General features: G+C 42.8%; 1 protein-coding gene across 3 annotated transcripts in view; it reads right to left on the reverse strand.

The window, feature by feature from the left end:
- MCC (MCC regulator of WNT signaling pathway) overlaps positions 1–25,231 on the reverse strand; it is a 530,407-nt gene that overhangs the window by 4,971 nt on the left and 500,205 nt on the right. For all 3 annotated transcript variants that reach the window (XM_073624625.1, XM_073624626.1, XM_073624627.1), the window contains 3 exons: positions 20,904–21,110; positions 19,340–19,431; positions 7,698–7,820 (listed from right to left, as the gene is read on the reverse strand). In XM_073624625.1, coding sequence (XP_073480726.1) covers positions 7,698–7,820; positions 19,340–19,431; positions 20,904–21,110 — 422 coding nt within the window. The remainder of the gene's footprint in view (positions 1–7,697; positions 7,821–19,339; positions 19,432–20,903; positions 21,111–25,231) is intronic.

A 25,231-nucleotide genomic window follows, 5' to 3' on the forward strand; every position in this document is an offset into this window, starting at 1 on the left:
ATACACACGGCTGTGGATGTGATATATAGCGCCACACTTTTGTTTTGTTTTTTTGTTTTTGTTTTTTTTTTGCCTTGAGTCTATAGGTGTGTTGGCTGCTTTTCACTTTCACTCTAAACGTAGCGCTGTACTTAATTTTTATTTTGGCTGCATTAATTGGCAATGGAGAGGCTGCATTAATGGGCAATGGACAGGCTGCTGATAGGCACTGTGCAGGCTGCATTAACTGGCAATGGCGAGGCTGCTGATGGGCAATGGCGAGGCTGCTGATGGGCAATGTGCAGGCTGCATTAATGGGCAATGTGCAGGCTGCATTAATGGGCAATGTGCAGGCTGCATTAATGGGCAATGTGCAGGCTGCATTAATGGGCAATGTGCAGGCTGCATTAATGGGCAATGTGCAGGCTGCTGATGGGCATTGATCAGGCTGCATTGATGGACTGTGACCCTTATTTTGCTTTGAAATTCTTTATTTCATATTTATGTTTTTTTCCTGAAACGTCCCTCTTAAAATGAAGGTGCGTGTTATACGCCTGTATTTGTTATAGGCTGATAAATACGGTATATCCAGATAACACGCCCAGTCTCATCCTTAGTCCTGAGCAGCACTCTTGGATTCGTTGGGGGCCATATAAGATATTTGGATATCTATATATAGATATAGATATATATATTATAACACGCTCAAGCTCATCTCTTCACCACACACAACCACACAAGGTAAGAGAATTCTTGTTGGGCAGTGTATTAGTCCTCGGAGGAACACACTTAGACCGAATTTTAATGGTTCAAAGAAAGTCAGGCAAAATGGTTGACCCTCACGCATATTCACTTCATCAAATATGGCCCTCTTTGAAACAAGTTGAGACCCCTGATCTAAACCATTCCAATGTAGCTTTGGCTGTGTGTTTAGGGCTGTTGTCCTGCTGAAAGGTGAACCTCCGCCCCAGTCTCAAGTCTTTAGCAGACTAACAGGTTTTCTTCTAAGATTGCCCTGTATTTGGCTCCATCCATCTTTCCATCAACTGACCAGCTTCTCTGTCCCTGCTGTTTCATGGTAGGGATGGTGTGTTCAGAGTGATGTGTTAGTTTTCTGCAACACATAGCATTTTGCTTTTAGACCAAAAAATTGGACTTTTGTACTCGCTGTAAAAAAACATTTCTCTGAGTTCGACGGACACAGCGCCTCCTTAATCTTGACCATTGGGTTATATCGCCTCCACAGGCGTAGGACTAGGGAGAACAAAAAAAAACCTGGCTACGACCATGGGCTGTCCTCAGTCAGTATATAACCCCCTCCCTGCTCCAGGTATTCAGTTTAGTAGCAAGCAGTAATAGAAGCATCAAAAACTCCATAGAGGGGTGGGTGCTGTGTCTGTCGAACTCAGAGAAATGGAGTACAAAAATCAAATTTTCTCTTTCGTTCATCGACGGACTCAGCGACTCCTTAATCTTGACCATTAGGACGTACAAAAGCAGTGCCAAAAAAAAATAAAAAATGAGGTGGACAAAGTAACCCAAGGCTAACCACAACAGCCCTAACCGGGACACAGGAGCCCCGTCTGAAATAAAAAAAAATAAAAAAAAACAGAAAACCCCTCAAGAGGGAACCCCCCTCCCCCTCTTAAGCAGCAGCCTGCAAAACCTTGCGGCCAAAAGAAGCATCTGCAGATGCCAAAATATCTACTTTATAGAATTTAGTGAAGGTATGCACTGACGATCAAGTGGCCACCTTGCAAACCTTGTGATATTGACACTTGATGACGGAAGGCCCAAGAAGTACTAAGTGCCCGAGTAGAATGCGCCGTGACAGCGAAAGGAGGAACCAGACCCTTAATAGAATAGGCCTGAGTCACAGTCTGTCTGATCCATCTGGAGATTATAGCCGAGGAAGCGGCCAGCCCTTTCCTTGGTCCCTGTAAGTCCGGAAGGACTCAATGGCTGCCAGATACACACAAATCACACGAACCACATCCAAGGTGTGCAAAGCAAATTCCTTGGGATGAACCAGCTTGGGACGGCAACACAATGTCCTCATTTAAATGGAAGTCAGAGACAACCTTAGGCAGAAAAGACACACAGGGACGAAGAACCACTTTATCTCTCAGTACCTGGCTTTTAATGGCTAGGCTATTAAAACCAGTTACTGTGAAGCAGGATGGAAGATCAGCTCTCGGTACAACTGGTCCTCCTTGAGAGGTAGTTTGCAAGGGACGTTTATGGCCACCAGAAGATTTTCGCCCTTGGTCCTTCACAGGCACCGCAGAAGAGGAAGGTGTTGGCCCCACAGTGGCACTAGGATGACTGTGGCGTCTACCAGAGGAACTTGCGAGATTGCCACGAGCCTCAGTTACTTCTGGTTGAACTGAACCTGCTGAATGGGCCGATGTTTGAGAAGAAAAACTACTAACCTGGTCAGCATTCACTCCAGAGTCAGACCCAGGCAGCCCAATTTCCTGGACAGGGCTAAAGAGGACCTTGGGTAGTTCGGCTGTCACCTGAACCTTTACAGGAATTATACCCACACTAGGAGACACAGGGTCCCCTGAAGTGGACAAATTCTGTCCCCCTTCTTTGGTATCCCCAAAAGGTTCAATTTGTGGACCCCCTTGATGCTCACAAAAAGAGGTCCATGAATCTGCAAACCAGCGAAGATGTCCCCCCACCCCAGCAATGGGTGAGGCCAGACCTTCATGCTGAAGGAGTCTTGTCAGTGGATCCGGAGAGGCCTGCTGTAGGCTTACCAGACCAAGATTGCTTGTAACTTCCCGGGGAAGACTTAAGAGATCTGTTTACTTTATCTGCAGTCCAGGGAGCCTGGAAGAATTTCTTATGGGCTGAGAAGGAAGGCCCCCATCTGCGACAAGGCTCCTTCCCTTTCCTAGATTGAGGCAGGAAGGTACTCTTCCCCCCCGTGACACCCTTAATGGTGTCATCCAGGGTAGCCCCAAACAGGTGGTTGCCTTGAAAGGGCAGATCAACGAGAGCTGCCGACCAATTCTTAAGCCACAGCACACGTCTAATCACCACCGCTGAAACAGAAAGCTTGGACAGCACAGGAGCTGCATCACAAATATACTGCAGCCCATGGACCAACTGCGACACCAGGGCCAAGGCCAAAACTGGACGCAATGCCGACCCAGCCATAGTAAACATGCTGCGTGCCACAGCCTCCGCTTTCCTGTCAGCCGGGTCCTTAAAGGATGGGGGTTCCTCTACTGGGATCATGGTTGCTTTATTCAACCTGGAAACAGGAGGGTCCACCACTGGTGGAGTAGTCCACTTTTTTAAAAGTGATTCTTCAAAGGGGTAGCGTACTGAGAAGGCCAGGAAACAACCAAAGTCACCCTTTGTGGTCCCCTAATGTTTATGGGTAAACCTATCAAAATAAAGCAGATACGGAAATACCTTTGGTGTGCAAGGTGACTTATGCGTACCAAAGGACACAGCCACATCTGTGGCCCTGTCAGCCGCATCCTCCATCTTTAGAGTCCCCCGCAACGCAGTAACAAGTGCGTCCACCAGCGCTTTTTAAGTTGCTGCTGAGATCGCAGAGGACTCATCCTCACTATCGGACGGGTCAGGGGGCGAGATATTAAACCCCCCCCCGGATGGGCGGGCCACACCCCGGCGGCATCAGGCTCAGAATCAAATGAGACAGACTGAGCAGGGGAAGGCAGGGGACGCTTCCTCCTGGGTCTTTGCCCACACACTACTTCCACCCGGGATACCAATGACTCAAGGACAGCCGTCAGCACAACCATGGGAAGCTGGGATTTCCGAGGGACCTGTCATTGGACCTGCCAAACATGGCCACTGACCGTTTGACATGCTAAAGCATGCTGTCAGGATCCTCTCTGCACCTTCAACAATTACTGCACCCTCTGCAAGGGGACCCCCTTCCAAAAGGTACTGTACTCCACCAGGCCGGGTGAACACTTAAGGGGACACCACTGTGCATTCTGCAACGCAACGCACTCTGCAACGCTGCGCTCTCAGCACTGGGACCCTCAAACTGCAGACTACCTCACACTGCAGATACAGCAGGGCATGCACCTAGGGGTCTCCGCTGCACCCTCTGCATTGGAACCACCCATAACGCCAGGGCAGGACACACACCACCCAGAAGGGGAATGGTGGGGGAGACCCCCAGGGGTCCCTGCTGCCTGCCCTGGGACTCTCACCAATCTGTGGGGGGGAGGGGGAGGGCAGCTTAACCAAGGGACTTTAGGATGGGAGGAGAGATCCTGCAGGCAGGTTCGACCATCCCTGGAGGGTACACGCGTCCACCCCAAACCGCCCCAAGGAGAGGGGGGACTGTACTTACCGATCCATTGTGTGGGTGACCCTCCAGACAGAACTCCTCGCCACTGAAGTGGGGGGCTGTCGGCCAAGTGACCGCTTCGACTTGGACCAGAGCCCGCTCGTCTGGGAGACGTTTAACACGTGGGCCAGCCTCCGTCCGTTGAACTATGTCGCGGCCGAACTAGCACATAGCTCCGGTCTGCACACGCTCGCTGGCTGGACTTGGGAGACCACTGGATCTTGATTATCCAGTCCGTCGACCCACCCGGCACTTGTAGATCTTCCAGGAAAAAATGCATGGAAGAAAGACAAAAGCAAAAGCAAAAAAGTAGAAATAAACTGAATACCTAGAGCAGGGAGGGGGTTATATACTGACTGAGGACAGCTCATGGGCGTAGCCAGTTTTTTGTTCTGCCTAGTCCTACTCCTGCGGAGGCGATATAACGCAATGGTCAAGATTAAGGAGGCGCTGTGTCCGTTGATGAACGAAAGAGAAAGTTCAATTTTGGTCTCATCTGACCAGAGCACCTTACAGGTTTGCAGTGTCCCCACATGGCTTCTCGCAAACGGGACTTCTTATGGCTTTCTTTTAAAAATGGCTTTCTTTTTCTTCCATAAAGGCCAGATTTGTGGAGTACATGACTAATAGTTGTCCTGTGGACAGATTCTCCCACCCGAGCGGTGGATCTCTGCAGCTCCACCAGAGTTACCGTGGGCCTCTTGGCTGCTTCTCTGCTTAATGCTTTCCTTGCCCAGCCTGTCAGTTTAGGTTGATGGCCATGTCTTGGTAGGTTTACAGTTATGCCATACTCTTTCCAGTTTCGGATGATGGATTGAACATTGCTCCGTGAGATGTTCAAAGCTTGGGATATTTTTTTATAACCTAACCCTGCTTTAAACTTCACAAATTTATCACCGACTTGTCTGGTGTGTTTCTTGGCCTTCATTATGCTGTTTGTTCACTATGGTTCTTTAACAAACCTCTGAGGGCTTCCTAGAACAGCTGTAATTATACTGAGATTAAATTACACACAGGTGGACTAATTAGGTGACTTCTGAAGGCAATTGGTTCCACTAGATTTTAGTTAGGGGTATCCGAGTAAAGGGGGCTGAATACAAATGCATGCCACACTTTTCACATATTTGTAAAAAAACATTTATCATTTTCCTTCCACTTCAAAATTATGTGCCATTTTGTGTTGGTCTATCACATACAACCAAAAACGTAAATTTATTTTATTGGGGTTTTAACATAACAAAATGTGGAAAATTTCAAGGGGTGTGAATACTTAACCACTTCAGCCCCTGGAAGAGTTTACCCCCTTCCTGACCAGAGCACTTTTTGAGATTTGGCACTGCGTCGCTTTAACTGACAATTGCACGGTCGTGCAAAGTTGTGTTCTCTGGGAGGTGATTCTAACTGAAGGGGGAGGGGACTGACTAGAGGAAGTGACGGATCCTGGTTCCTAGCTAATAGTGGGGGTGCCTATCATCGGCACCCCCGCTGTGCATGCGCAGGGATGCCAACCTGCCGCAGTATAACTGCGGTGGTTGGTCGGGAAGCAGTTAATGTCTACTTTCCCAGAAGTCAGCAGGTGGTTTAATAGTATGCCTGGGGCCCTCCCTACCTCAGGAACAGTATGTGGCCCTCGGGGCTTTACCTTAAGTCATGTAGCCCACATTTTAATCATACAGATCTTTGTAATCCAGTTCTCTTTTAATGCATTTTGTTGTGTAAGGCAGCACTGGCTACAATACAATGAGGCTGATTTATTAAGGCTACTTTCACACAAGACGTGTTTTAGCTCTAAAAATAGCGCCTGTAAAGTGCCTGAAAACTGCCTCTTTGCCTCAGTGCTTTAACACTGGGGCAGTGCGCTTGCGGGACGGGAAAAAAAAAAGTCCTGCAAGCAGCATCTTTGGAGCGGGTCGGGAGCACTGTATACAGCGCTCTTATACTGCCCCTGCCCATTGGAATGAATGGGCAATGCTTCTGAAGCGCCTGAAAAGTGCTTCAGAAGCGCCGCAACACAGGCGCTTTTAACCCCTGGTTAACTCCTTCTTGGGGGTTAAAAGCGCCGCTTAAATATCGGTAAAGCGCCGCTGAAACTAGCGGCGCTTTGCCGCTAATGGACCCGTCGCCCAGTGTGAAAGCAGCCTAAAGAAATGGGGAATGTTCACACAAATATTGTGAAGACTCGCTTCAATTATCCAATCAAATGAAGAGAAAATTACTGTTTATGCCAAATATCCATTATCATGTGAAGCTGAAATAACTAAATATTCACACAATTTAAAGCACGAACACTCCCAATTCCTCAATATGTTCTTTTGTAAAAAAAAAATAAATGAACTGCTGAAAACTGTTTTACAAGTACCCTTTGATCTAATCTGAACCTAAACATTTATGGGAAACTGGTAGAAAAATATAACTTTATTTTCAGTTTATAAACACATATCTTTGTGGATGCACATTTTTTAATCATACATTACAGGACTTAGGTTGAGTGATTAGGTACTTCGGGTTACGCTGCTCCCTTCAGGAGACTGAAATGCCTCTTTGGTGAATACCTGAACAACTTCATTAAGGATGTCACTGGGGCAGGAAAGAGTATCATTTTGTTCCAGAAAAAGAAGCAAAATTTCCATCTGGGAAACCCTCTACTCCTGAGGCTAAAAAAACGCCTTAAAAAACAAAAACAAAAAAAACTGCTGTGCAAATATTATGTGAAAAATGCAAAACCCACCAATTTATTCTCTGGGGTTGCTGCCTAAAAATATACAATGTTTGGGGGTTATACGTAGTTTTCTAAAAAAAAATTTGGAGGTAGAATGTCAGAATTGGCTCAGACTGGAAGAGGTTAAATACTCAATCTGTGTTCAGTGAAATACCAGCAGGAAAATAGGTGTTTTTACAAAAGTAAAATCCTTTTCTTGGAGTACATTAGGAGACGCAGGTCTCTACCCCCTATTCTTATGATCCACTCCTATCTAGGGGTGTTGAAAATAATCGATGCATCGTGATTCACCCTTAGATGATTCTTGCTGTCCCAGAAAATAATTTTCAGCCTATAAGGCCTTTCCAAATAAAATCCAGACTAAAAAGCTTGCCCACTTCTGCTTTTAGGAACAGGATTAACAAAGCCACACATACCTTTATGTGTTAACATTTAGAACTGCTCCCTATAGAGCCAGGTTAGGACAATTATGCTAATTGCCAGTATTAACTGACACTTCTTATTCTATGGAAACTATCAGCTCAGTCATGGTTCCTGCACACCATTACTGCTTTTAGCATACAGACATATTTAAATAAAGTATTGCAAACTCATATATCCCAAAGAGCAAGGATAAAGCTGACCTCTTAAATAGAACCTGGATCATTTACTGACCTGTTGGCTCTCTTTAGATCATTGACAAATTCTGCAGATTGCTGGTGTCGGATCTCACTACTTTTAGTGAGTCTTTCTAAGGCGCTAACCAGCTCCTGTGCTCTGGACTTCAGCTTCTTTTCCCTGTAATACAAACAAGTGTTTCCCATCAGACAATCCTCATAATAGATCAACATCTTGAAGATGCAAAAAAAAGTGCAACACTCCAACCCTCCAAAAGCACCCATCATATGCAGAAATCAGGCGCTGGCTTGGAGTCCATCACTCCTCCACACATAGCTCAGTATAATCCAGGAGAAAAGCCGCACACTGATGATGTCTTCAAAGTCAAAACAATAATCAGCCGACACGTTTCAGCACAAGGTCCTGCCCCAGCACTACTCCTCTAACATGTTTCACCCATTAGGTCCATTGGGTGACATAGGTCAGAGGTGTGGTCCGGGGGGCAGGACCTTGCGCTGAAGCTTGTCAGATGATGTTTTGTCTGTGAAGACATCATCAGTGTACAGGTTTCCTCTTGGATTATACTGAGCTATATCAACTATATCAATATAAATATATACAGAATAATTATTGCTACATCATCATCACTGTTTTGTGTTATAGTAAAGTGCATGCAAAGCCATTGTTTCTTCTTTCAGCTCTGGGTAATATGTGTGTTGGGTCTGGAACCTGTTTTTACTGCTGTCTGTTACACCCCTCTTCCCCCTTTTGGATATCTGTCCTTGTAACCCATCTTTAGTTGCCGAATCGGAGATACAGAAGCTTTGTTGTATAATTCCAAGGTTAAAAACATTACAGCCACACAAAAGAAAGGGAGCAAATGTTGACGCGTTTCACGCTAAAGAGCACTTGGTCATTGTACGACTCGCTCTTTAGCATGAAACAAGTTGTTTGCTTATTTTCTTTTGTGTGGCTGTAATGTTTTTTAACCTTGGAACTATACAACAAAGCTTCTGTATGTCCGACTCAGCAAGGGTGCAGGCATCCACTTTAAGCTGCTACAGTGAAGACTTGCAGAGAAGAGAGTTGAGGTGGACAAACCTGGAGCCGTGTAGTGTGTTTTTTGGGACAAATTTTTCTCCAGAGATACTCCAAACACCATTCCCCAGGTAGATCCCATTGTTCAGGGGCATGGTGTATAAAGTATCTTAATCTGATGATTATTAAACTGTTTGGAATATACATATATTGCTTTTGGTGTTAAGGATCTAGGAGTGCTGTTGCATCCCCTCTATGGATGGCAGGATTTAACTCCAGACCAGAACCAAGTTGGATTCTTGTATGAATATTTTGCTCTTTATCTTTGAAGCTCTTTGCATTTGATGTAAAAAAATACAGACTATAATGGAGATTTATTACACCTTTTGGACTACTATCTTCATGTCCCTCGGTTCTTTTCCACTCCAGCAAACTGTTTTGGTTTTACACTACTGGGTTTTCCTATAAGGCTACTGTTCACATAATCTCCTGATGAAGAGGTTTTGAAACCTTCAAAAATGTACTAAATGTTGATTTGAAATAAGATTTCTGAACTTCATTTTGCAGACACCGGATATGGTGATATATACAAGTTTAATATTTGTAGAAAACTTTATGATTTTACGTTTTGGTACTAGTTTTATATGCCCATAAAAAATCTATAGCTACAAGATTTTTTTTTCCGTTTTACATAAAACATTGCAACGCCAGAGACTATCACAGTGCAATAAAATATTGACAATGTTATATACTGTGTATAAACTACACCGGAAGTAGAGTAGAATGGGCAGCTAAACAGAGAACCATGTAAGCTTCTTAGCCTACACATGATTTTCTTCTAACAGCAATATCAGACAAGAAAGCCCAGTTTGCAGAAATAATCCCAGCATAATGTACAAATACAAGGCTAAAAACCTCTCATGCTATAAATGGGAAAATGTAACAATCCCATGTGTCCAGCAGGTGTCACCATTTCTACAAGACTATACCAGGGCACTCTATAATGGCACTTTTACTAACTCATCTCACAATGAGCAATTTTTATATTACCATTCAATACACCAAAATTAAGTGGTTTGAAAGAATATATGCTAGAATCTAGGGTACTTTTTTTTTTTTTTTTTAATAAAATTAACCAGTGACTGTGCTAAGTGCTTTAACTGACATAATAGAATTGTAGGCACAACTGAGATTACACCGCACAACACAGATTAGTGATCTTTACCATTACACAACTTAAAGACAAATAACATCTTTTTTTTTTTCATAAAAGATGTAATAACAATACACGGAACATTAAAAAAACACAGTGCATTATTTTGCTTCTTTTTAATAACTATGTGCCTGCTTTTCTCATGGGCCCGGCAGTGCAAAAGTGATGTTTCGGTGCCACTGAACTAGTACTAGCCATTAATATATGTATAACACCTAATCCTTGCCAATAACCACACACTATCCTCATTGCTAGTGCTTTTATACTTTAAAAGCTGATCAAATCTATGGCATTATATAAACAAAATTTTTGACAGATTATTGGTGCTGACAAACATGCCAAATACCCTTGACCTTAAAATAGTAATTTTATTGGTCACATTATTCCTGTCTGGGGACCTGGTTCGTGCATGTAACTGCACAGGTTGCCCACTAGGTGTCACTGATGACTGTGTGTTGTGGCACAAAGACTATCAACTCGTCTACAGCAAGCTTAGGAAAACAAAAAAACAGTATATGTGGCTATCTTCCGGGATAAGTGTGTGGCATTTGGAAAGGATTATTGTATGCATGGTATGATCAGCTTCTGCTCAGCCCACCCTGCAGATGTTTTGACTACTTGGCATCAGGACCATATTAATTAAGGGAATAATTAGTGCACAATCAGTAGGTGGGATACTTTATCACCTCTATACTCATCACTGGCAGGTATGGGGCTACAAAGTGACATTTCACTATTACAGACAGCTGCTGGGCTCATATGTAAACCATAATTGCAGAACAAGAAGAGTGTGCTGGATTCTCTGTGGGGGGAGCTGTCCCTAGTTAAATGACCATAGCAGACATCCCAACCTGCAGAAACTCATTTCAGGGAGGTGGTGCTTCCCGCCCGCAAACGTGCCCCCCCCCCTTCCACGGCAAAATATTATTTAAATCACTTTTTCAATATTTTTTCGCAATGCTTCTGGGGAAGGGGGTGGGTGGTATGTGGATGGTGTCAGTAGTTTTTTTTTAATTTTAATAATTTTTTTTACAATTTAAATTCTTTTTATTTTTTTTTCACAATGCTTTTTGGGGGGAGGGGGTTGGGGCAGTGGACAGTGTTGGTAGGGCAGGACAGAGTGGTGTCAGTAGTATTTTTATTTTACACCTTTTCCTTTTTTTTTTTTAGAATTTTTTAAAAATATTTTTTGGGTGGCTTTGGTGAGATGTCAGGGGTCTAAACAGACCTCTGACATCTCCCCTTTGAGACAAAGGGACTGAGGACACACATTCCCCAGTCCCTTTCTCGCCACTAAAGATGAATGAACAGGAGACAGAGGCTCCTGTCCATTCATAAACTGAGCAGAGTAAACGCAGTTTACTCTGCTCAGTTATCACAGGACACAGGAGAGATCTTGCTTGCTGTGTCCATTAACTAGTTCCCCCCGCAGCCGGTGGGAGAGGAGGGGAGTGAGGAGAAGGACATGGAGGGGGCCGGAGGAGAACGGGGGCAGAGAAGAACATGGAGGGGGCCCGGGAGGAGCACACCGAGCAGCTGGGGATGATTGGTGCTGCTGGGGGGACAGCTGTGATCACCAATCTCCCTGTATAGCTTTTTAGCTGAAAGCCACGGGAGGGAGAGAAGGAGAAGCGGCTGTCAGCTAAAAATCAATACAAAGGAGATCGGTGTTCACAGCTGATTCCCGCCGCACTGATCATTCCCGGGAGATCGAGGTGCTTGCGGGTGTGTGGGAGCCGCCGCAGAAATGCGGGAGTCTCCCACACCTTCGGGGAGACTTGAGATGACTGCCATAGAAGTCATCATAGCAATGGAGGTGGTGTCCAACAGTTACACTCAAAAATATATTTCAAGTGAGTGCTGGTGTACGGTTTTATACCTTTTAGATCTCTCAGGGCCTCCTCTCTATGAGGTACCCCACTATCTCTAGGTTAATGGAATAGTAGCCAGGGTGCTTCTGAACAGAGCCATAAGGAGACGACTTAAACGACCCATTTATTAATGTGATCTGCAGAACTAGAGAAATCCCACAATAACCACCATGCTTATTTCCTGCTGAAGTGCAAAAAAATGCAATGTTCAACAAAGTGTTTCTGCTTAAAGTGTACAGTACATCCGGAAAGTATTCACAGCGCTGTAGGATTTTGAGGAAAATAATGAATTTAATCCATTTTGGAATAAGGCTCTAACAACAAAATGTGGAAAAAGTAAAGTGCTGTGAATACTTTCCAGATCCACTGTATCTAAAGTCAAATCATTTTTTGCATTTCCAAAGAAGGGATTTCTCTCGCTATGTAGACATTTCCTCTTGTGTTTACAAGAAAAGTGAAAGGATAAATATATAAGATAACAGAGATGGGAAAAAAAAACCCTGACAATGATTATAAGGCCCAATTCACAAAATTTGGTTTTGACACAATTCTGCCTACATTTCCAAATTGCAAGGCAATCGCTGCAAATTGTGCGACTCGCGTTTGGGTGCCATTCATCCTAAATGGCACCTCCAAACACTGCGATTTTTCTGCAATTGTCACTTGACAGAATCGTGCTGCAACAGCAGCTAAGCGTGCCTTCACATGAAGCTTGGGCGAAAAAAAAAGCATAGGGCAGCTTATTGAAGAGAATGGGCTGCCCTATGCATGGCAGAATTGTGGGACAATGGCCCACACAAATTTGCAAGTAAGTGTGACTTAGACTTAACTATTCCTTACACTATCCAACATTATAGAGGCAATCTCCTTAGCAGGGACATGGACTAATAAAAACCTAACATTTAACATCCTGTCCCTTACAGTCAGCATAGAAGGGTGTGCAACCAACTGTGGCACTGTATAAATCAAAATAACGAACCAGTACACTTAAAACACTCTGGGGGGAATTTACTGAGACTATAGCAGACAGAATCTAAAGCATAGTGACCAATCAGCTTCTAGCTTCAGCTTGCTATGCTTACAGTTATGCTTTGAAAATTAAAACTAGAAGCCAATTGGTTGCCATGCACAGCTGCTATAGATTCTGGCTGCTCTAGTCTTTGTAAATTCCCCATTACAAATCTATGTAGAAGCCACACTGCCTTGTCAAGGTCCCCCTGTCACCCTTTTAATCAGCCCTAATTGAAGTGGTTGTAAACCCAAAAAACCCCACGAAAACCTGCAAGACAAAGGCATAATGAGCTAGTATGCATTGAATACTAGCTCATTATGTATTACTAACCTTAGATCGAAGCCTCCGCAACGGTCCTCGTTCCCTGCTCCGACCGGCGACATCACTCCCGGAGTTACTTCCAGGTATCGCGGACTCCGGCGCTGTGATTGTCCAGAGCAGCGATGACTTCACTCCCGTGCATGCATGCGGGAGTCGCCGGTAACGGCACAGTCTAACTGAAGCAGCAGCACGTACGTGCCATTGCTTCAGTGCGAGAAGAAGAAACAGCAAAGGCGCCTCTTAGTAAGATAGTATTATTTAATGATATAATTCCATTAAAAGCACTCACATATAAAAACTTGTTAGTCCGGCATGGGTAGTTTCAGTAGAGGCCATACGTGGTTTCTGCACTCTCAGATGGAAAAAGAGCCTTGTTCCTCTGCGCTGCCGGCTTGTGTGTTCGGTGTAGACTTCCGGGATACGATCGTGATCCAAGACGAGGCTTGCACCTCCGCCGGGCAGTCGAATGGATGGCTGGAATGCAGATTCGATGGTATGGGCTGTACTGCCGTTAAGCAACGCGTTTCAGAGCATGCGTATTGAGGCAGCGCAGAGGAACAAGGCTCTTTTTCCATCCGAGTGCAGAAACCACGTATGGCCTCTACTGAAACTACCCATGCCAGACTAACAAGTTTTTATATGTGAGTGCTTTTAATGGAATTATATAATTAAATAATACTATCTTACTAAGAGGCGCCTTTGCCGTTTCTTCTTCTCTTACATATCTGGAGTGGCTTCACCTCCCTTCATAAGGCTGCCCTGTTAACAGACTGTATACATCTTACGAAGAGCTTTTTATTGCTTAAAGGACTTTTTTTGATGTGCATTGAGGCTTATTGTTTACATTGAAACCTGCGCTGCTCTTTGTTGTTTATTTTCTCTCATTGCTTCAGTGCGCATGTGCCGATGACGGCGGCACATGCAAATACAGGGGATATCTCTTAAACCATGTAGGTTTAGGAGATATCCAGGGTAGCTACAGGTAAGCCTTATTATAGGCTTACCTGTAGCAAAAAAGTGTGTTGTAAGGGTTTACAACCATTATAACTCCTCCTTCCCATTCTCTTAAACCATTATTTTCCGATTTTTTTTTCAATTTAGATTTTATTAAACATTATTTACACTTACTTTTGTTTGTCACATTTACGACCTTGGAGTTTTTCCAGCATGCCCTTTCGACAGCAGCCGGACATTTGGCTTGCTTTTGTTGAACAGGCTGCTGTACACACGGGCCGAATATCGGGTGGGTTCTGTTGAATTGGCCGATATTCAGCTTGTGTGTACCAGGCTTTAGGATTGCACAAAAATTGCAAGACAATATCATAAAAAAAAAGCCTGGTTTGACCTTAAAAAAAAAAAAACATTTTATACTTTGTAATTGTAAGTAATGACAAAGTTATTGCCTGATAAAAAGGTAATTTTAAGAAATGTAAAAAGTAGAAAGGTAGTCCATAGGGGGTGTACAGGTGTGAGAGCTGAAGTAGTTAGTTGGGAACATATTAAATGTTACATCCTAAAAACAGGTGGAATATGTAACATGTTCTCAATGCTGCAGGCTCTCCCTGACCCGCCACCTCTAGTGACAGTGTGCCGGGGATCTTCTCCCTGAATGCACTGTATCACACGGCTGAACATTCATTCACAGAGATCTGTGAATGAATCAACTACAAGTACTGACACAGCCTTTGTGGCTGTCAGCTTATAGTTCTCAATGAACTACCAGGGCGCTGTTACGCACTCTAGGTAGTTCATTGTTTCTTCCTGTCATTGTGTAATGGTCTGCTCATATGAGGTACAAGCAGACAGTCTGCAAGAACCCTGCATTGCACCCCAGAGCTGCTGATCGCTGTTGCAATACTTTGCAGGCTCCTAGTGCAAAAATAAATGCACATTTTTTTACCTGCAAAAAGATGTGCATTTATTTATTTTTTTTCTACAAAAAGGTAAACTTTTCCTTTAAAAGAGTGATGACTATTTCTTTAATTTGTAGTAAAAATCTGACAGAGGTGCTAGCCCCTCACCACTAATACAAACAAAAAAAAAAGTTCTGGCTTTAGATACAGATTAATAAATGTGGATGAAGCATTTTTCCTTTACGCCCCTGTGCCAGCTACTTGTGTATAGCAGAGGCAAATATTTTGGAGCCTTTATTTCCAACAGTTGTTTCAGGCACATGAGGCCTTAGTCTGAATTATGAACACCATGATATCCACGATCCAAAAGAAAAATGACATACTGAAACATAGTGAAAAATCTGTGTGTAGCAGCAGCAAGTCCTAAAAAGCTAATGGAAAGTATGACAAAGAAGGCGACAAAGCGATTGCCTATGCTTGGGTAAAGACATTTTCATATGATAAGCCTGCTGTGTGCCACAGTCTGCACAGTCACTGGAATGGAACATCAGGAAGCAAACACTGTAATTTAAAATTCCTCACAGAGACAGAGGAGATTTAAAATTACATTTTCTTGAGAAGACAGAAATTGATATTTCAGACTTCAACCATAACAGCTAGAAGCCCAGCTACAATTCTGTGAATGCCAGCACTGTGCTGGAATATCTGGGATATAAAATTAACTCTTTAGTGGAAAAAATGTTCTAATCTTTGCTAACATCTAGTAATCTATTAAAGGGTAGGTAGGTAAGCAACTTTTAAAGCACATTAGGATATATTCACCAATTCGGTCCAAGTACATAAATATTGCTTAGCCACAATTTGCGGGCTGTCCTACCCACGAGAAACACAGGGAAAAAAGTCCCCGACTCTTCTGTGAAACTGTTGCACCATATCGTTTTAAAGCATATACTTCTGTCTTTTCATTCCCTGTGCTTGAAGAGCTATCATAGGCCAAGGTAAATTACAATACAGAGAGTCTGCCTGTAGCAACAGACAAGGAAGCCTCCATGCTATGAGCCCTAAATGATCATTTCTATGCTGTTGTCAGGGCTGGGCTCAGCCCTTCCTTCTCTGAGCTGGCCGCTCAGCTGACGGCTAATTGCCAGCTCCCATTTAGCTGTTGTTGATTCTGCTCGTCAGTCCTGCCTACTTAAAGTCATCCAGCTCACTTGATCTCTGCCTTCACCTTTGTCAACATCACAGAGACTTTCTCCTGCGTTCCTGTTAAAGACTTGCTCGGCTGACGTTCCTTCTGGCTCCTGATCCTGCTTGCTGTACTACTACGTTTATCTCTGGCTCTCTGACATTTGCTTGGCTGACTACACGATCCGGTTACTGAACTCTGGCTTGTTTTGACTATGCTTACTCTGTTTACCTTATTATTATTAAACAAGTGTGATTTAACTGCACTGAGATAATCACTGGAGATCACAAACCGTGCAAGTTAAGTGGTGCTCAATATTCTCCCAAGGAAAATTTCATATGGGTTATGCCCAAACAAAAAGATGTTCCTATAATTTTCAAATCTGGATTCATAAAATGAAAAAGGACTTGCAATGGTAAGGCACGTTTTGTTAATTCTAGAAGCAAATAAAAATCATACAACATATTGATATTGTGTATAAAAAGTCAGATAATCCCTGGCACAGATCACTGGCTCGGGAACATGGTACATGGTACATGGTGCTATTAAAACAGCATACCTAAGGTGTACAGCGTGCGTGATGGGGTCTTTTGAGTGCCAATTTCAGGATTAAGTGCTTTTTCGGGTGATTGTCAGTCTGAGAGGTAACATAAGCAGAGAGAATTTGCCGGACTTAGCTTCTTCAAGACACTAGCCAGTGTCTCCTTTAACTCAAACACCCCGTAAGCTGACTTCTAGGACCAGAGGGAGATTTCAGCAACACACACTCAGTCTCAAGGATCCTTTCAGGGTCTGTACTCACAAAATGTCCAGGGACAGCTGGTAGCTTCCTTCCAACTTCCAAGCAACATTCTACACCAGTGACACACTACCAGATCCATAGACGTTCTCCCTCAGTCAGCTTGCACAGGAACCCTGGTTTGTAGTTTCCAGGCTTCAGGCCCTCAGATCTGGCATCTGAGGCCACATGGCCTTCCATGCTGGGGAGAGGCAGCCACCTCCTCCCCACCAGAACCTCTCCCCTCATAGGTGAGCTGGACTGGAACCCCAAGCCCATGTGCTCTTACAAGATAACTACAGTCACCCAGCATGCAATGGGGCACCTCCCCTGCTAATTGGCCAGGGCTGTATCAACATCCATGCTTTCACCTGCTGGGATTCCCCCACTGTCCAATGTGACTCATTACTATTGGATCAGTTTGAAATCCCCAAGACAGCATGAATAAGCATCAGAGCACATTGAGCAGACCTCACTCATCAATCACTGCTCTCTGTTAAGCAGAAAAGCCAAAAACTATATACTCTCTCTCTAGCACCTACCTAGGAAGGTGCTACACTTATTTTTCTGGTCACATTTTTTTTTACACCATACTGGAAGGGCAGTATTAGTAACACTGTTTACTTAGCCCTTAGAAGGTGCAAATTTCTTTCCTGCAACCGTGGGTTGCAGGAAAGAAACTCACACGATTTCCACATCAACAGACAGTGCTGACAGGTGAATCCCTCCTGCTGAGCAGTTTTCTTTTCCCGGCGGGAGAAGACAGTGATTAGTGCCAGCGGCTATAGCAGCCACTTGCGATAATCAGAAGCAAATCCGATAGGCTGGTTTACCCAAGTTGTTCGATGTACCAAGTTGATGGTACATTCAGCCAGCCCATTAACAGTTTCGAATCTCGGCCAGTTCCTGCTGAACTGGCTGAGATTCGAACCATGTATGGCTAGCCTAAAGCACAGTTTAGAAAGCATGTCTCCAGATCAGGACTGGGAATAGGAAAGACATTAGGGATAACTGGTTTCTGCTTGCCACAACTGCAGATCTGGAATCACATGGGAAAGGGGTGGGGGAACTGAAATGCAACTTTTGCGCAAGAGACAAATCAGCTTCCAGCTAGCCATAAACGGATAGCTTGTTCCTGGATGCAAAACCAATTTTAATTATTTCCTTGGGAATTTAAAATAAATCTGCCTGCAAATTTGCCAATATATTTATTGATGGCACTGTAAAAACGTAAATATATATAGGTGTGCCTTTTTGATAATACCCACAATGGCCTAGCACTTGATTTTATATGATATTTCTTGTCGCTAGTTCAGCAGTTCCTGCTGGAACACTGATTTTTGTTAATGACTACAGCCACTTGCAATAATTGCATGCTAGAAATCTGACATGCTGTTTGTACCCATGTCGATTGATGGATCAACTTGAGTACAATAATAAACCTGCCCATACATGGATCGAATCTTGGCTGGTCCCTGCTGAACCGGCCTTGATTAAAACCATCTATGGCCAGAGTCGTCTGAATATATGCACATTGTGCACCCAACAAACTACTTTTATTGTGCCATCCTCATGACCACAGATGTTTGTAGTTTGGGAACATCTTTTTTATGGCTCAGGCCGCTCCTATTTTTTTTTTGAAAATTTTACATCACTCCACCTCATAAATACAAGGTTCTGATTTTGTAGAGATCCTGTAAATGGCAGTCTCAAAGCAATGTTGTTGGAGGAAGCCCTGACTGGTTCCTATGAGAATGAACTGAAAGGACAAACAGCAGCCTTTGTCACATTGCAGTACATCTTAGCTTGTGATTCACAGTAACAAGAACACGATAGGTATATTTGCAAAAAAGCATAATTGCACTTTGTTTGAAAATAATCAATGGGAATGCAAAGCCTGTTTGAAGCAGGTCAAATGCAGGTCAGAATGGGGTCAAATGTACCTTGTCTATGAACTTTGAATAATCTTAAGAGAGTCTCAAACTGAAGTTAAAGGAGAAGTCCAGCCTGAGCTTGTATGGCTGGGCTTCTCCTAAGGGTCACAGGAGTGCAACTCTTTTGGCACTCCTGTAACCCGTTTTCAGCAGAGAGTGGTCTGAAGTCCGCTTTCTGCTGACGTGACACAGATTAGTACAGGCACCGCGTCATCCTGAATCTGGAAGTCTGGATCCGCCAAGTGCCTGGACTGATGGCCGCCTCAGCCACTCAGCGAGACAGAGGCGACGGGGGACAGATGCGGCATCGGACTGATGCTGCATCCACCTAGGTGAGTATGATTATGGGAATTTTTTTCCCCCATACTTCTCTTTTAAATGGATACCATTGAGACACACCAAGTGATCCAAGTCCTCAAATTTGGAATCTGTTGGGCATTATGGGTAACCCCTCCAATTTCTTCGCTACTGCTTCTGTAGTCTGCACACTTACCTTTTCAGTGCACTGGTGAGTTCTGATGTAAGTTCACTGTCATTGTACGTTCTTAGCTCAGACAAGGATAATGCAGAACCTTCTATGGATTCCTATTTGACAATAAAATATGTAACATCATTCATGGTTAACTTGTATTGCACGCTTAATTAGCACAACACACAGCCAGTGGCAGCAAAGCACTTGATTCATCTATAAAATAAATGGCTTTCTAGTACAGAAACAGACTTTCCAAAGAGAAAAGAAATAGATCACTTTAAAATTGCGAAGGAAGTATGACAAGACACAGAGTATAAAAGTTAATAACATGCTCACTCAGGGAAGCTGGTGGCCCAGAGTGTGACTAAACAAAGAACAAAAAATCAAATACTAGTTCATGAACAATGTATTGGGCACATGTCACAGACTCACCAACGGTGCAGCACTTGACTAATCAGAATAGGCATGCAACATATGCAAGCTATATGCGCCCACTAAGGACCAGATAATGGTACTAAAACCCTCTATAGCTGGAGAGGTCAAGGCTACATTTGTTAGATTAACACATATGATTTTCAACATAACAAAAACATTGACTAACATTACAGTTAAGCCGCATGCATTGGAACTTGGAACCGCCACATTGGAACTCAGAGACAAGCCTGAAGATTTCTGAATGGGCTAAGGAGCTTTGTCATCTCATGTGCATGGAGGAATTGACAGGCCATTTGCATGAGAGGACAGAGGTCCACTTTGACATTTGGTGTCCATGGTTGATATATATGGACTCAGACAGCTTTTCGAATTTATAGCTTAAAACTTAGTCGGCCCTGACAGATACAAGACTGGTCCTGACAGTGGTTGGCAAGCCCAGAGTTTAGCCCACCTCCCCATTTTCTCCCCCCTTTTTTTCCCTCCATTATCTGATTATTTTGTTCATTGAGTTTTATCATACTCGAGAAAGTATTCATTATTTACCGAGATGTTATTGTTCTCCCAAGTGGGGGTCATGTTGGCCTCTACAATTGCTTTATTTATCTCACAAACTGGGTGATGAGGTCATTCGCTTTCTATAGACATACTGTATGTCTTATTTCTGTTTTCGGGTTTTGTACACCATCTTGAATGTGTTAGTTTTCATCTGTGTGTGCTACTGTCTGTATTCCCTAGGTCTATTTTTGTTCTTTACAATGAAAATTGTTGAAATGTAAAACATTACAGTTTAACCTGTGTCAGTCACAGATATACTGTGAGCACACAAAAAGCAATACCACAATGCTAAAATGTAAAACTCAGAGAAGGCATAAATCATAAATTCCCTAAATATTGCAGCCAATACAAACCCCTCAATAATGTAAACCTTATCAAAAAGCCGTGTCTAATCTATCATCCCATGGTAGCTCCATCAAAGATTCCTTTCAAGAGCTTTATGGGCCAATCATTCATTTACAGCATTGTAGAACCTTTGTCTCTGTGAAGGTGAAGGGGGTCATAAACAATGAAGCATGCCCAGGTGGTTCCAAGCTCTAAAAAGACCTAATAAAAATGTAAAGCTATTTTATGAAAGCTACATCTGCGGTCTCACCTTTCCCATCTTGTCTTTGCTGCTGCTGCTAGCTGAACTCAGCGACCGCATCCTCTGCTCCTTCTGCTCTTCCACTTCAGATTTGAGGTGCTCAATATGAACCAGGTAGGCCTGTTCCTGGGCATCCCGTGTGCTCAACTTTAGTTCTAAAGCTTTCTTTTCCTTTTCTAGTAGGTATAGCTGTGCCTTGAGCTCAGCCATTTCCTCCTGTCATCAAAAGACAATCACAAGGTCAACTGCAAGGTCAAAGCAATAAGTGAGCTTCTCATTTCATTTTATACTGAGAGGGTAACACATTTTTCACATCAGTTTCTTGTATGGTGTGTTGAGCTCAACCCTTTATTACCACTAGGAGTAAAAAAAAAAAAAGTATAAATATCAGAAATGAGCTAACATTCAGTACAACATTTTGCTAAACACTACACTACTAGGATAATTTGAAGAGGCTGTTATTCTGATTGTCTCGTCTGACTTGTGGCTGTGTTTCATTTGTCATGCACATCCACTATTCAGGTTAAGACGGACTATAGACAGGTAGATGTCATCCCAAGGAAGACATCAGCTCATCTAGTGAGGGTTAAAATGTTATTAAACCTAGAACCCTCCATTTACTATATTTGGTCTCCCACAGTACTCAGAACATGCAAATGGAATTATTTTAGTAAATATAAACTGTTAAATACCTTTTCTCATCAGCAGTATATAGCAGTCTTGTGACTTCTATCAGTGTCTGGTTAAAGCTTGTTGGAAGGATTTTCATTCTATTCTGACTGTTCAATGAGGCTGCATGACCCCTGACCCTATTGTCTGAACAGTGCTGATTGGCCCTGTGCTAATCACATGCACTCTCCCAAAAAAAAACAAAAAAAAAAAAAACAAAACTCTAGCAATAAAAACTCTCTAGCAGTACACATGAAACTGAGCATGTGCAGAGTGTCCCCAGGGCTCTGTACTGTCAGGAGATGAATTGGGGACAGTGAAAGTAGGGGAGGATCAGAGAAGACAGGATAAAACAGCCTTTTTACACAATGCAGAGGATTAACCCATTAGATTCCACAGTGAGTATGACAAGCATACTTTACTGCATATGCTGATTTCACAGTTGTGGGTTAAGTAACACTTTAGGTGGTTTTTGATACGCTATGTGTGTCCTGTGAAAGCAACTTCTTTTTTACTAATATTCTAGTCACCTTTTTTCTTTTGTGTTTAAACATATGCTGCAGGGACCGTACTGACTTAGTGAGTTGGCATTATTCTACAGTTTAAACCATTTTACCTCTTAGCAATTAAAATGACAGGGGTTCTAATTCTTCTCCACTGTATCCATGCCACTGGATTTCGCTGCATGAAATACTGCATGGTTTCATGAAATAAATACCGCATGCCTTATTTTAGTAGCTTTTTTTGTGAATGCTAATTAACTTTGAAAAACGCTAGGAGCTATTTTACCGCAAATTTTAAAAGAGGTAAAAAAAAAAATGCTTTGTGAATGGAGCCCAATGTCTATTTCTTGTTTTTTAAACTTCTAGCCATATTTTTAGATGCAGCACAATATACATACTTGACTAAAAATCAATGTAAGACTAATATCCCCAGGAGAGAATGCTATGCTGAAGGCACAATTTCTTAAAAGCCACCCTCCGTTAATAAAAGTGTGCTTTCATTCACTTGCCTCTCTTCTCCTTGTGCTTGGTATTCATGCCTCCCTTCTCTACGGAGCTCCTATCTGTCAGCATTCCAAATGCTTTTACCATACAATTTTGTTTCATCAGTGAATTCCTGCAGCATGTGTCCCCAGGGAGTGAGGAGACTATAGCATTTACCTTAGAGATTGTCATGGTGCTGTTCTAAAATGTTTTTTTGAAGGATCTTAAAGTACAGCCGTGACATATCTTAACCTACCTGTATGAGGCAGATAGCGAAGTAAAATGGGGCAATATGGCAAAGGTATTTTAAAAGACAAGAAGATTATTCTAATTGTGCTAACTCCAACTGTTCCCATTCATGCTTTAGAGTCATGGCTTTCTTACCCCTGAAACCAATGTAGTAATGTTCTATAATATGGTCATGTTTTACAGGTTTCGTCAAATGACCAGGTTACAAGGGGTCTGCTAGGAGATCTGTAAACTTTTCTGCCCACCAACATATGTTACGTGTGTGTGTGTGTGTGTGTGTGTGTGTGTGTGTGTTTGTGTGGGTGTGTGTCTCCGATGGAAGGCAGTCTGATCCCAAGTCATTTTCTAGATTTAGCTGCTAAAATGTCATGTGGGATCAGACTACCTGCTATGATTTTTCTTTTTAGCCACTTTTCAGCATCTTTGACTAAAAATCTGACAGCAATATCCCTAGCATGGACAAAGCATTGGTATAGAAGTGCATGGTTTGTAGCTGTACCAGTGTCTCAGCCAGCACTGCTCTGCCTGGCCCTGGAATGGGAACACTTTGAAGCATTGTCTGAGTGGTTTTTGTTCTGTTTCTATATACTGAATTAAATGCCATTCTCTAAAGACGAACCATGGACATTTATTAAATGCTATTGAATAAACATCACTTACAAGATGTGCTTAAAATGAAAGATCTATTAGAGGAGGAAGGCTCTCTAAAACAAATGAGATAAACAGCTGCGCTTAGGAAATATCACAGCTGCTGTAAATTTTCATCTCATATGAAGGGACAGGAAGGGTAGATGCTCTGAGCATTGTCTTCTCTGAACACTATAGAACATTATTAAAGAACTGTGCGTCATCTGTGGCCAAGACGGTTCACTTTCCTGATGGCTTGCATGTCTCATTAACCTGTATCTAGGCATCATATCAAATATTCTCTCTGCAGATTTACGAACAGAAGACAACAATATAGCTGCCTCAAAACACAAATGAATGAAAGGGAAATGGATTACAAGAGAGATCAGTTAGCTATGGACCCTATGCTCCAGATTTGAGTGTAGTGATTTTAGTATAGTGAAGTATGGTAAACAGGTATTTTTTCTGATAAATCTGCAGGTAAAGGAGGCAAATGACAAAGAAAGTACCTGAAGACAAAAGCAAAAAAAAAAGTTATTACATCCAACTAGCTCACATCTGGAGTTTTAAAAGTATATGTAAAGCCGAACAATTAGAAAAAGAAAAGGAACCACAGGAGGGTATCTGACCCATTATAGGAGAGGTATCAATACCCCCTACAGAAATTGCCATACCAATGAAACATGGGAATTTTTACGTATCAATACACACAACTCATTGGTAAAATTCATCATTTTATTTATCCTCCATAATGGTTTTTAATTATTAAGGCTCACACAATGTTAGACCCATAACCAAAATAAATTATTTCATCCTCTGTATTTCTCTATCCCTCCATAGTATCATACACTTCACATATCTACAAGGATGTCCAAAAGATTTTCTTAATATGAAGGGAGGGAGAAAAGAAGGTTGTTGACGCATTTCGTGCACAATATTGGCCACTTCCTCAGGAGATTAACCAGGCATGCATTATTTACCCTATAGTAAGCTGAGAAAAGAAGCAAGGCTCTAGATTGCTACAATTGAATCAATATTATGTGCAGAGCCAGGCGCATGGATAGTTCTTCGACAACCCAGAAGTGACCTCCGGGACAATCGCTCAAATGAACCCCCCAAAATAATGACAATAAGTAACGGCTCTGATCCATGTAGGAGGATAGTTCAGGTGTTTGTGTGTCTGACATTCACAGAAGGCAGCAGCTTCCAATATGAAACACGTTTATACCGTAAAGCCCACAGTCCACAGCACTGAATCACAGTCCACAAGTCCTGTTCCAATATAAATTAATAAAGAAGACACAGCTAAAGTCCCAAAAATCCAAGATGGTAAACTGAAAAAAAAAGCCAGGTGCTAGATTGCAAGAATTGGACCAACATGTGCAGAGCCAGGTGCATGAGTAGTTTTTTGGCAGCTCAGAAGTGATCACTGGGGCAATGGGATAGCAACAGTCATTAAACACACGTAAAGCACTCAAACGATCTCCCCAAAATAGTGACAATAAGTAATGGGCTCTGAATGATCCATGTGTAAGGATGGGTCAGATGTGTGTCTCTGTCATTCCCACAGGGCAGCCGCTTCTGGGGTAAAACAGGTTTATTAAATGAAAAAACACCAAGAAAAACATTCCATGATAATCGTATCTTACATGTTGTGTGGTGTCCACGGCCATATATGAAGCAGAGGGAAATTGCACTGTTTCAAAGGTGGCAAAGAAGGAGCTAGCAATATGCTAACACATCTAATGTGCCAATACTTGGTGCAGCAGGTGGGGAAACACACAAGTATCCCCACTCAAGAAAGGC

Source organism: Aquarana catesbeiana, linkage group LG01, assembly GCF_042186555.1.
Source record: "Aquarana catesbeiana isolate 2022-GZ linkage group LG01, ASM4218655v1, whole genome shotgun sequence".
NCBI lineage: Eukaryota > Metazoa > Chordata > Amphibia > Anura > Ranidae > Aquarana > Aquarana catesbeiana.